This window comes from Linepithema humile, chromosome 5 (genome assembly GCF_040581485.1).
Source record: "Linepithema humile isolate Giens D197 chromosome 5, Lhum_UNIL_v1.0, whole genome shotgun sequence".
Classification (NCBI taxonomy): domain Eukaryota; kingdom Metazoa; phylum Arthropoda; class Insecta; order Hymenoptera; family Formicidae; genus Linepithema; species Linepithema humile.
Window position 1 is genome coordinate 21,174,004 of NC_090132.1, and position 12,467 is coordinate 21,186,470.

General features: G+C 33.8%; 2 protein-coding genes across 4 annotated transcripts; one reads left to right on the top strand and one right to left on the bottom strand.

The window, feature by feature from the left end:
• Positions 1-87: 87 nt before the first annotated feature.
• Positions 88-9,243, bottom strand: Caper (RNA-binding protein 39-like protein Caper). 3 transcript variants are annotated; one of them, XM_012369187.2, is made up of 9 exons: positions 9,117-9,243; positions 8,931-9,044; positions 5,786-5,850; positions 3,946-4,269; positions 3,377-3,581; positions 2,950-3,216; positions 2,441-2,616; positions 2,184-2,354; positions 88-1,851 (listed from the first exon to the last, which is right to left on the bottom strand). In XM_012369187.2, the coding sequence occupies exons 2-9, from the start codon at positions 9,018-9,020 to the stop codon at positions 1,530-1,532; spliced, it is 1,620 nt and encodes a 539-aa protein (XP_012224610.1). In that variant the 5' UTR covers positions 9,021-9,044; positions 9,117-9,243; the 3' UTR covers positions 88-1,529. The 3 variants fall into 3 exon arrangements, with proteins under 3 accessions (XP_012224610.1, XP_067211660.1, XP_012224618.1); XM_067355559.1 differs by having other exon boundaries at positions 8,931-9,004; positions 9,117-9,221; XM_012369195.2 differs by having other exon boundaries at positions 88-1,827; positions 8,931-9,226.
• A 319-nt stretch (positions 9,244-9,562) lies between these two features.
• Positions 9,563-11,709, top strand: LOC105673435 (uncharacterized protein C19orf47). Its single transcript, XM_012369065.2, has 3 exons — positions 9,563-9,922; positions 10,154-11,227; positions 11,318-11,709. The coding sequence occupies exons 1-3, from the start codon at positions 9,904-9,906 to the stop codon at positions 11,449-11,451; spliced, it is 1,227 nt and encodes a 408-aa protein (XP_012224488.1). The 5' UTR covers positions 9,563-9,903; the 3' UTR covers positions 11,452-11,709.
• The last annotated feature ends 758 nt before the right edge of the window (positions 11,710-12,467 follow it).

A 12,467-nucleotide genomic window follows, 5' to 3' on the forward strand; every position in this document is an offset into this window, starting at 1 on the left:
CATTATATATATATATATATATATACACAATATTTCAATACTAAATATTCTATGATTGTATTGTTTTATCCATTAAAGAGAGCAAAATGTTACAACAAAGATTATATATTTAATATTTTGATCACAATAGTTTTATTAAAATAGTAATAGCTTAAATTCTAATATATCACCTAAATTATTCTGACAGAAGAGTATCTTATCACAAATCGGTGAAATAATATCTGAAAGATCGCTGTTATCTGCAGACCTCTTATTCTCCGTTGCCAATTTTCGCCTTCACTTCCGTATAAATATAATAAATCTAATTTGTGACTCAAGTAATTTTCTTCCACTAAATCTTGTTACAAGTATTACAAATACACATCTTAATTCTTTCTTTCCCAATAATCATAACACATAAGTTTGAAGTAAATTGGTAAAGAAACTTTTCATTTTTTTTAAATATAATTTTAAATGAACGCTATCAATAGAATAATCAACACGTTAACTAAGTTTTCTACTTCAATAATAGCTGCAAGCATAATGCAGAAAGAATATAAATATGAACTAAAAAAGTAACAGGAATTAGAATACAATTGTCAATTTTTTTCTATTTTTTTATTGAATATTTTTTTCTTATATTTTAAATACAAATATAAGTGAAGTGTAGAATGGGAATGAAAGAATTAAGGTTTTTTGCTCTTTGTTTAACATTCTATCGCTATGAATGATTGGACATCTCTCGTTAAAACTTATTCAAAAACACATCACCTTCGACCGTGAAACATAATAACGCCTACTACATGTATAAAACAAAATTTTACGTTGTCAATAAATATTATACTTATGTACTTGTAATTTTGACACGAGTGTTTTTATTTCAAATCAAACTCCATCGTAATTGTTAACGCTTTGAATCCGCTATAAACTTGACTTTTATCGCATCTTTGTATTTTTCAATCACCACCTCGCCTTTCATAATTTTTAAATAAATAAAAGAAATGAAAGAGTTCGCGTACTTTCTCTTTTCAGCAACAAATACTATAATTATTTTGGTATATAATATACTATAATTATGTCGGTTTTTTATATTATGTTGCGAAAGAGAAAATTAAATAAAATAAATATATATACGACATGTAACGTAGAAATATTTTAAAATCCATAAACTTTCTAATACATGTTTGATTAGCCAGATTCAAAGTGCTAAACAAATTCTCGAAATGTGCCATGGTCTGGCGTGATCAAACTTTGATCGTCACAGAAGTTTTATGTAAACAATGCGTGTGCCGTGAAAAACAAGTCGAATCGAACTTATTGCTTTTATGCCACAGTGAATTTACGCAACATGACACGTGTGACACTATCCCTTAAGGTGCAATAACGTCGAAACCTGTTCCTCAGTTTGCTTTCTTTCCCTGCTTTATCAATGAATAGAAAATACAATCCGGCCGGACAGCAACGAGAAAGTGTATTAGATAGAGAGAATGCACTACGCAAGGATTTACACATTAGTAAATGACAATTGCTGTTCGCTCGCTCGTTTAAGATCACATCCCTCTTCGCGGCGCGCTCGGCACCAGCAGTTGCAACGCGGTCATCGCATCCGGGAACAACGAGTGGTAATTCACCACCGGCACGTAGGCGGCAGTTATAACGCGGCCGGCGAACCATCGCCCGTGCAACGAGTTCACGGCCGCTACCGCGGTCGCGATCGATGGACACTTCACGTAGACGTTGCCCTGCGGCGACGCTTGGTCCACATACACATGTAGTACGCCGCCGTGTTTGTTGCACTCCTCAATAACGTCATCGCGGATCTCCTTCGCCCAGTTAGGGTTCGTCTCGCTGGAAATAACAGCGACAAAAATTCTAATTTTAAATTAAACTTCAAAAGAACAGAGATATTGAGTGTAGAATAGAATAATGATAATTTGATCGATAATAAGATGTATCTGTACGTTGAATAAGATCATGAAACTAATAATTTAGGAATGTTGTTTGGCGTGTCAGCTATCGTCATTAGTTTCACATACGGTTACTCGCATGTGCTACAATTTTTAGAGATAACATTTTTATCTAGCATATATGTCCCCCCAGTGAAAGCATATACACTCAGCACCGGGTCTTTACCCTATGCAATTCAATTCCTTTATGCAAATTTATACGTGTTTTTGCGATAAAGGAAAACTTGTGGCACTTACTTTTGTGGGTCAAACATGTTTGATAACATAAAGCACTGTGTCGCAATGGGAGGCGCGGCTTGAGGTGGTGGCTGTGGCTGTGTCATGACTGGTGCCATATTTAAAGCGTTAGCTGCTGCGGGAGGAATTTCCAGGCCGGTACCTTCCGCCAATTTGAACATCAATTGTAATCTGTAAGAATAATATCGTGCGTTTAATTATCGTATCACTCTGGTCACTAGTATTTTTTCTGCTATATTTTTTTTTATTTTACATACCTGCCAGTCGCTCCAAGATCGATACCACTACGATCCAATTCGTCGGTATCAAGCAGTGATGGCCCTTGAATCAGATCGGTTCGTTCTGTTACGTTTCCGACTTTCATAGGTCGACCGGCGAGCTCGAACCCATTCAATTGCTCCAACGCTTTCTTCGCGTCGTCCGCATTTCTGAACTAAAAACGCAATAAAATTTTTAAGTTTTATGCATATGTGACGAAAAATACAAGCATTTACACGAATACAAATAAAAGAAATAATATCTTTGCGCATATTTAGAAAGAAAACTTTTATATAGGATTATGAAGTTAATAATTGCTTAAGTGTTTTTGGCGTGTCATGTTATCATTGTTGGTTCGCATACGGTTACTCGCATGTGCTACGATTTTTAGAGATAACATTTTTTATCTAGCATATGTATATCCCCCTAGTGAAAGCATAACACACTTAACACCAGGTCTACTCCACTATGCAGATATAATATAATAAAATATAATATAAAAACTTACTGTTAAGAATCCATAACCTTTGCTACGGCCCGTCTCAGGATCCATTATTAATTGTATGTTATCTATCTTTCCAAATGGCTCGAAGATTCCACGAAGCATATCTTCTGTAATATTAAAATGTAAAGATCCGACGTATAATCGCATAGGACCCGTCTGTCCTTTAGGCATTAAATTTGGCATCGAGTTTCCCATCCGATTCTTTTCAGCTTGTGTATGCTGTACTACAATAGGCACTCCAAGAAGTTTTTGACCAGACAAACCAAGAGCCTGCAAAGAAATGTGTGAAAATTGAAGAAAATATTTTCAATTACATATAAAATACATCAAATCCTTTCAGAAACTTTCGCTAATCATGAACGTTCGAGAAACATTTTGCAAAACAGTGTTACTTCTAATTGTATATCAACATGAATTAATATAAACTTACAAGCGTCACACTTTCTGGATCCTTAAATTCCACGTAGGCAATGCCTTTGAATCTTCGTGTCTTATTACATGTAATTAATCTAACATCCTGCACTTTACCGACGCTCGAGAAGAATTCCTCCAAATCACGCGCACGAATTCGTTGACTTAGTTGCATACAAAAAACGGTTCGGGCATCTCTTTCTTCTGGAGTCAATTCATCGTTTCTAAAAAACGCACAATATTGCAATTTAATAAGTATAAAGAAGAGAACATAATACATGAAAGTTTGTAGTATTCTGACTGACAATTGACTCGATAACTGACTTTGTTGAATATTAACGTCTATTCATACTATTTACATATGCAACACTGACAAGTGAAACCAAATAGAACTTAATATCCAAATTAATCTAGCATAAACATATCCCCCAAAATCACAGATTACAATTCCATGCCTGGGTCTAGTCAATTATGCCTTTTTTTAATATCAATATACATGAGAAAATTAACGAATAAATATAATTTGCAGATAGATGAATAAAAACTGCTAAAATTTGATCAACACAAAAGTTTTGATGTAACACTTACATGCCAAGGGGACTGTGACCTTTGCCGAACGGCGGTCGAGCTCTAGGAAGAGTCAACGGTGTCAACGATCTCTTTCTCCTTCTATCTCGATCCCGATCTCTGTCCCGCCTGTCCCTGTCCCGATCATTCTCACGATCTCTGTCCCGATCTCGCCTGTCTCGTGATCGTGATCTGCGCCGACGATCACCGCGATCACCGCGATCGCCGCGATCGCGATCCCTTTCCCGGTCCCGATCCCTGTCCCTGTCACGATCCCGTCGATCTTTGTCTCGGCGATCGCGATCCCGAGATCTTGAACGAGAACGTGAGCGATGTTTGCTTTTCCTACGAAAGAAAAATACTTTAATTAAAAAGGTTCATCTTCTACAAGGAAGGACATGTCTCTTAAACCTTTAAATATCAAAAGTGGAGATAACAAAGTGACGTATGAAAAATCGCTATTTTTGACATAGCGTTTGTATATAGGATTTTATCAGATTAGTTTACGCTAGACACAAACTAAAAGAAATTGTGTGTTTGTTACTAAGCCAAAGTAGCGATAGTCGCTAAGCAATAAAGGACTGAATATTGAAAAATGATAAGTGAGTGATCAAATTTAAAATTATCAAAAGAATCGGAAATATCCTATAAATCCAATCCCCAAAATATTATCAAATAATGCTAAATGCTAATTTGAAGTGAAACGTCTAAACATCTGTGAATTGATGTTTATAATAATTATTTTCTTAATACAAAGTATCATTTAAAATATTTAATTTCGATTATAGTTCTACCTTTTTACAATTTAAACGGATAATGGCAGAATAGCATAAGTGGAATGCTGGAAAATGTATTCTCAATTCCACAATACTTAATTCACCCGCAAAACAAAGCTGCGAATTTTCTGGTATATTCTTTGATAGTTACCTAACTCGTTTGTTAAATGCAGCTTCGCGAATTTATATACTTTTATTCTCGCTCGGTGCGATTAAGGAAGTACATTTCGAGTTCGTAAGAGGAATCTGTAGTACGGATAATCTTCCTATATACTTACCATCATCAGGTTTAACCTTTGGAATTATCAAAATAACCAGCATATACTAATTGTATGGGGTCTATAACAAAGAGAATAAAACTTCAGATGGGTCTGTTAGGCGAGTGACTAACGTTGCTGCTTCAATTATGGCACAAAGACTAATTATATACGGATATCACAAAAATGTATTGCGACAGGAAATAACGGTATGACTTTTTTTTTTCTAACTCAAATTGACAGTGTAAACCAACAGTGTCGAAAAACTGACATGCTAACACAATACTCAAATAATCACAAGTACTTTTTAACAATTTTGGCATCTATGCAGCTTTGAATATACAGTTCTGGGTTAAGGATATTCTAACAAAGGCACAAAACAGCACAAGAAAATGAAGTAAAAGAATATTTCACTGTCTAAAACTTTTTCACGTATGAATGACACCAAATTAAAAAGACGAAACACAATTCTTAATTGACATGCAAAATATTATTGGATGTTATCAGTTACCCCTTTTATCATTAACGTGTCACATTGAATGCCATAATCCAGACTGAATGCGAATCGTTTACTTTGAAAATGATTCAAGCAAAAAAATTCGAAAAACATGACAAATGAAAGCAAGATGATGGCAAGTTGATATATATATCTTAGCAAGACCACCGAAGTCTAAATTTTACACGTGATAGAGAGTCATCTAGTCGCGTTTAGTTTCAAAGTTAAATACGAGGGTCGTGCAATTAAGTATCATCTATTTCTTCATTTAATTGATCCTTAATTTTTAAACATAATCAAATATAATATTAAAAGAGAAAGCTTCCACTCACCCAGACGATTTTCGGCTAGACCCATTCTCCTTGGAGGACTTGTCTTTGGAGGAGGAGTCCTGCTCCTACGAACAGCAAACAGTTGAATGCCATGCCAGCCAGCCGATGTGGCAGGGACGCGCGAACAAAGGGGACAAAAAGCAAATCGTAGAACGTTAGTAAATTTCGTAACGACAGTCTTTTTTGCTATATAAAATATATAGATAAATATATACATCTTTTCTGTTCTTATTTCTAATTTCTTTTTATATCAAATTCAGCAAGAATTAGAAACGAGAATCTTTTTTTTTTCTTTTTTCTTATTTTTTTTTTCTTAATCGCCTGTCAGCACTATGGTAGCAACCTTTCCTTGCTGCTGAAGAGCAATGCTTTTTTTGATGCTGGATGACAGAGACAGACGTCGGCGTCAATTCTCGTGCTCTTTCTCATCTTTTCTGTTTTACTTCCAAGGACTCTACGGGTCTCTGAGAGCGCTGAGGGGTAGGGAAGGCGCAAGAAGAGAAGAGAGAGCGAGCGTGAGAGAGAGAGCGTGTGACAGAAAGAGAGAAAGAGAGACGGGGCGAGCATAGCGATGCGACACGGTCGCATGCACCTGGCTCAAACTTACCAATCGCTTTATCGGGTTTTAGGAAAGCATTGCAATCTTGGGTTGAGCATGCCTTGGTCTTTAAACTACCAATGGCCAACCAAACATCCTTTTTCTTCTGCAAAAGAGAGCCCTCATCAAAGACAGCACGATTTCAAAACGGGATAAACGCGAAAGACGCGAGTGAGCAACCCTAATCGCTAGCCTACGATTGCCCGCGCGCATTAGGGAATGTGTGTCTCTCTTAGGAATATTTTAGACCACTTTTTTTTTTCCTTCTTCTCTATATCAGGGCCATGAGCACTTTGCAACCACTCGTAAAATGCAGAAAATGTTTCTAACGTTCTTTTTTTTTCCATGTAATTTAAATTAATTCATGTTAAATTGTCATTAAATTTGACTAAAAATATGGCAAGCAAATTATTCTAATAACAGAGAAATCTTTGAAACATTTTCTTGAATAAATTTAATTGTAGTCTTCACACATTTTCAGCTTACTAACCAGTTTACCATACTTTCATGTGGTCGTTAATAAACTTGATATGTAATACAAGATGCTTACAAAATTCCTATCCAATTTCTTGGGGACATAAGTCACAAATAAATGTAATATACATTTATATTAAAAACCAGCTCATTATCAGTAAGTTAAAGTACTGCGCACAACTTCAACATTTATACTTTTCTATGTAATTATTTCTTTAAAAAAATGGAACTCTATAGCCAATGAACATCTATTCACAATTACAAGTCCACGAAATGGATAGACACTTTATAAGCAACTCGAGAACGTGGGATTTAATAGAGAATAATATAATAAGCTAAAAGCATTATAAAAATTTTTGAAGCTTGACGTGTCTTCTGTCGCACCGCAATTAAGTGTTGTGATACCTGACCAATGGCACTACCTAGAAGGCAAATTGCTTTCATTACAAGTTGTACAAAAATAATGGATAGGGTTTAAATATTTTGTAAAATGAGCTCGCTCGTGAACTGTTATAAGTAAAACATTTTGAGGCTGCCTAGAAATATTGGGAATCATTTTAATACGATTCGATATAACTTGATAAATGCATCTTACAGCTTTGTATATAAACAGAGCAAAGAGTGAATTAAATGTGGAAATAAATAATACTGCAAATAACATTCTCAATTTATGTGAATCATGATAAAAATATATTAAACTTTTCTTATGTTACTTTTCATAATGTATTGCAGTATATTTATAATCATTATGCACCATAATGACAAATGTAAAAATAAAATAATTGTAATTAAAATAATCTATTAATCAGTAAGAAATGAAAATGTTATCCTTGGAAAATAATCTTGCAAATATTAGTTTCTCTAGATCCTTCAAGAGAGAAAGAGAAGGAAGATGTAAATAGAGTATTATCAGACTTGTTAAATACGGAATACCCTTTTTTAGGCTTCTTATATCTTAAAGATAAGATAACACCTTTGACTCAGCAAAACAATGTTACATAATTTATGCAAAAAATATTGTATTGCACTGTAAAGTGCAACAAGTACACATTTGAAAATCTCACCCATTATATATAAAAATTTTATTATGCACATATACGAGTAATTTAATTTTGAATCAACATATATTTAGACCCTCAAATCCATGGACCTACAAATTTACGAATCTCTTAAATTGTGTGTTCTAATTTCAAATGCATCGACAACAAAATTTATAGATCCTAGGATCTAAAAATCTTTTAATATATGCTTCATTAAATTCTCAATCACACATTCTTAAATTCAAACATCCGTGCATTCACGCAGCTCTTACTCACATAAGATCTTTTGCAAAAACCTTTGAAATTCCTATCTAAGGGTACCGATATTTTCGAAACACAAACAACACATGGCTGTCTATAGGTTCACAAATTATAATCGACGATGAGAATTGCCTATGTTTGAATGTGCACCGCCATGACAGCGAGACACCATTTACATATTAATTTGATCAAATATTACGCCTCTTTATAACACAAAATCCTAAAAAAATTATAAAAAAAATAAAACAGATTAGACGGAAGGAAAGAGATAGAAAAAAAAAAGAATTGAGTAGAGAATGATGTTAGATGATTGCTGTCTTAATACCTCGTCTTTCAAGTGCACTCTAGGAACTCGCTGGCGAACGTCCTACGAGCGCGAGGGTACATGTTACGTACCATCTATAAGTACAGAAAATGGAGGTGTTGATCAATAGTTTGTACATCAGAGACAAGGGCGTACTTTGTTCTACACATATACATGTATATAAACTATCCATATATCACACATGGAAAGAGAGAGATATATAGAGAGTAAAAGAATAGAGAGTAAGAGAAAAGGACGGAGGAATGGAGGATTCTCTTTCTCTCGTACGCGACGAGTGCATATATATATATATATATATATATAGAAAAAAAACCTGGAGACATCCAGATAATGCAATTCACGAGCATGAGCGAGACGGAAAATGATGGCGGTAAGATAGAATGTGAGAGAAAGAGAAAATAATGGTCAAAAGATAGGAATAAAATTTAATAGAAAAATGAAGCTTACCCCCTTTTTATATGGCGCCTCCAGCATGGCTTCGACATCCAAATCCTCCGCCATCGCGCGAGTCGGCGAGCTCTCTGAAACGCCACGCATTAGCAACACCGCAGACTTTTCACGCTGCTTGTGGACAAGAGAAAAAGAGATATACGAAAAACGCTTGAGACTGAGCTATTATGAACTACAACGTACAGACGACGAGCGCTCTCAATAGAGCAGCTCGAACACTCTGATCAAGTTTAGAATGTGAAAGCGATGGTTACACCACGACGTCGACAAGCTAAATAAAATGGCGAACCGGATTCAGCAACTTTCCTCGCCAAACCGACCGGAAATGACGCCTACTACGTGAATCATTTAGAGACTGTCGATAAAACAACAAATTCCAAGACTAATAACAAATAACCGAGAAATTTAGTATAATTTATACAATTTTTGTAACACAATACTCGTTTTGATATATATAAAATAAGTACAAAAATTTTTAAATTGTTATTTTAATAATTGGACAAGTTATGTCGACGACCAATCAGAAATGTCAATAAACAAAACAGTGTAACCAATCAGGTTCAAGCTTTATCAATCTTTGAATCTTCGATATCCTCATCTATGTATCCCGTTTAGTATATGCTCGTTCATGAACTTACGTTTTACGTGAATTATGTTGTGTATATATGTATATATAGTATATACATATATAGTCATGATGGAGAAATGGCATGTTTATTAATAATTTCTTGCAATATTGTATAAGATCTGAAGACGATTTGGAACCGGTACATCTGCTAACGTACTCTCTCCAAACTTGTGTGTTTCCGAACCGAAGATAGTGCTTTGATTTTAATTTGGACCCAACTGGAGCTGCTGTTCACATCATGAACAAGAAACTGGCTAAGATATATACTTGAAAATTCGGCTTCTCGTTTAATTAGTCGCGAAAACTAAAAGACAATCTTATTGCATTATTTCAACTATCGAAATGGCTGCATCTTTGTCAGGCAAGTTATAAATATACTTTACAATAATTTTTCAAACTTAGTATGTTTAAAATATGCATTTTTATAAAAAAGATAAATAAAAATAATAAACAAAGTAAATGAATATAATAAATAAAACAATACCATATTCTATTTGTTTCAAATGTATACATATATCTTTTTTTATTGTTTGTTTTAACATTGCTCATAAATATATTTTATAGTCATCTGTCATAATTCTGCTTTTTATAGCTTATTGGGTAAAATTTTTCAAAGGAGCTGGATTTCCACAAGATGTGGCCACTAAGCATGCAGTTGTATTCTCAAATAATCGTATTAAACCAGATATGTTACCAGATTTGGATAAACCTAGTCTCAAAGAAATGGGCATCACATTAATGGGAGATATGATTGCTATTTTGAGATATGCCAAGAAAGTAGTCGAAGAAACAACATGTGAGAGATTTTTAGTTGATTCAGAAGATGCTCCAATTTCAGCTGCAAAGGCTGTTTCTGCCAAACCTGTCGTAAAAAAAGTAGTCAAAGAAATTGGAAATAAGACAGTAGTTTCAACAGCTTCAAAGGTAGACTCTACAAAGAAAATAGTTAAACCTTTGTCTACAATGACGAAGAAGATTGTGACTCTAAAGAAGCCAATTTCTGCATCTAATACTACCAATGCCGTTAATCAAAAGCAGATGCCTATCAAGAGAAAATTGGTATCGGAAGAAGTATATGAAGGGAATGTTGCAGATAATTGGAATATTGCAGAGAAAAAGATAAAGGTAGCAAATGATAGCGAAGACGATACTGTCGAATATACCGTTACTGTTCCAAAGATATCAAATATAAGACCAAAAGTACTTAAGAAACCCATTGAGCAAAAACGAACGGTATTTGATAGATTAGGCGACAGCTCTGTTACAAGCACGACCAATTTAGCTGACACATCACCTACTTTTAACATTACTGGTATTAGCAAGGATGTGCTCAAGAGATCAATTAGTGTCTTTAATCGTCTGGGTGACATAGATGATAAGAAGGATCATGTGTCCACTGCAGGAATACTTAAGAACGGATCGAGTGTCAGCAGTTCACCGGGTATACTAAAGAGTCGTACGTCGTCTTCTACACGCACATCCATTATAACCAATAGAGTTATACCTAAAACTGTAGGTACTATGCGTGCAGATCATGAAGCCAGCAAGAAAACTACGTTAAATAACACGAATCGTATACTTAAGCTAAAGAAGAATATACCCAATTCTATCAGCAAACCAAGCAGTGAAAGAATTAATAAACCTTCCGTTACATCTGGCAAATTAGGTATATATATATATTTTACATGAATTTTATTAGTGCATAAATATATTTGCACATGAATAGTTGTTCTTATTGATATTTTTGTTTTTGTAGCTTCCGAACGACTTGTTTCCATACCAGCCAAGGCACGTCTCGGCACAACCACTGCCAAACAAGTGACTTTCAGTAAAATGCCCACAGTAACACATATTAAGAAACCCAATGTTTTTAGTCGCCTAGGTATTTAAGCTGGGTCCTTTTTTACTTCTCTATATTATCAATCACAAGTGAGCAGTGGTTTGCAATCAAACGATTATTCGTATACAGTTCGGTAATTCAAGCCGGCTACATTGATCCTAGAGCTAACTAAACAATTCATTTTTAGTTTTTTTTATTGTGAACGCAATATATTGCTAACCCAGAATTGCTTGCAAACTTATTGCAAGAGTGTTAATATGAATGACAGTGTGGCGTAAATATAAAATAAAAGACATTGATTTATATAATTAAGTGATATTCCTATGAATTGCTCGGTCATAATAAAAAAAACGCAAATTGAATAAAATAATCTAGTTTTTTGTGATTGAGATTTTCTAGAAGCTATAACTTTTTAAATTTAAAAATTTTAAATAATTTAGTTTTATATAGAAAACAAATGCAATTGTATAATGTAATACATTAAACTTGCGTTATTCTCATATACTACTTTATAATTATTATGTGATTATATGATTATAAAGTAATAATGTGTATAATATTTTTGTTTTACACACGCGTAATCATATAAGTACTAAATAGTGAAGAAGCAGTGTTTGCTAGAAAAAAAACAATAAACTTTAGAGACATACACAATAAGTCATATGGAAATTTGATTAAACATATATTTTTACATTTTTTGACTCTACAAATAAATTTTTGGGCAACATTTTTTTTATATATACTTTATAGTTTTATACTATAAAAACTCTTGTAAATTCTTATTAAAATACGCATATATATATATATTTATTATGATTATGATACAAATGTATGAACGAGCAATTCTATTTGACACAATTCGATGAATTGAATGAATTATTTTTAACTGTGTTTTCTATACTTTTAAGTTTTTCTTTTCTCTTCCATATGCAGCATAAACATTTATTTGTTTTATGATACATAAACAATTATAATAAGATAACAGTGGAAATATTTTGTGATGAATGTTTGTTGGTATTCTAAATTATTGACAAATGCTGTTTGCGATATTTGCAGATAATAGATT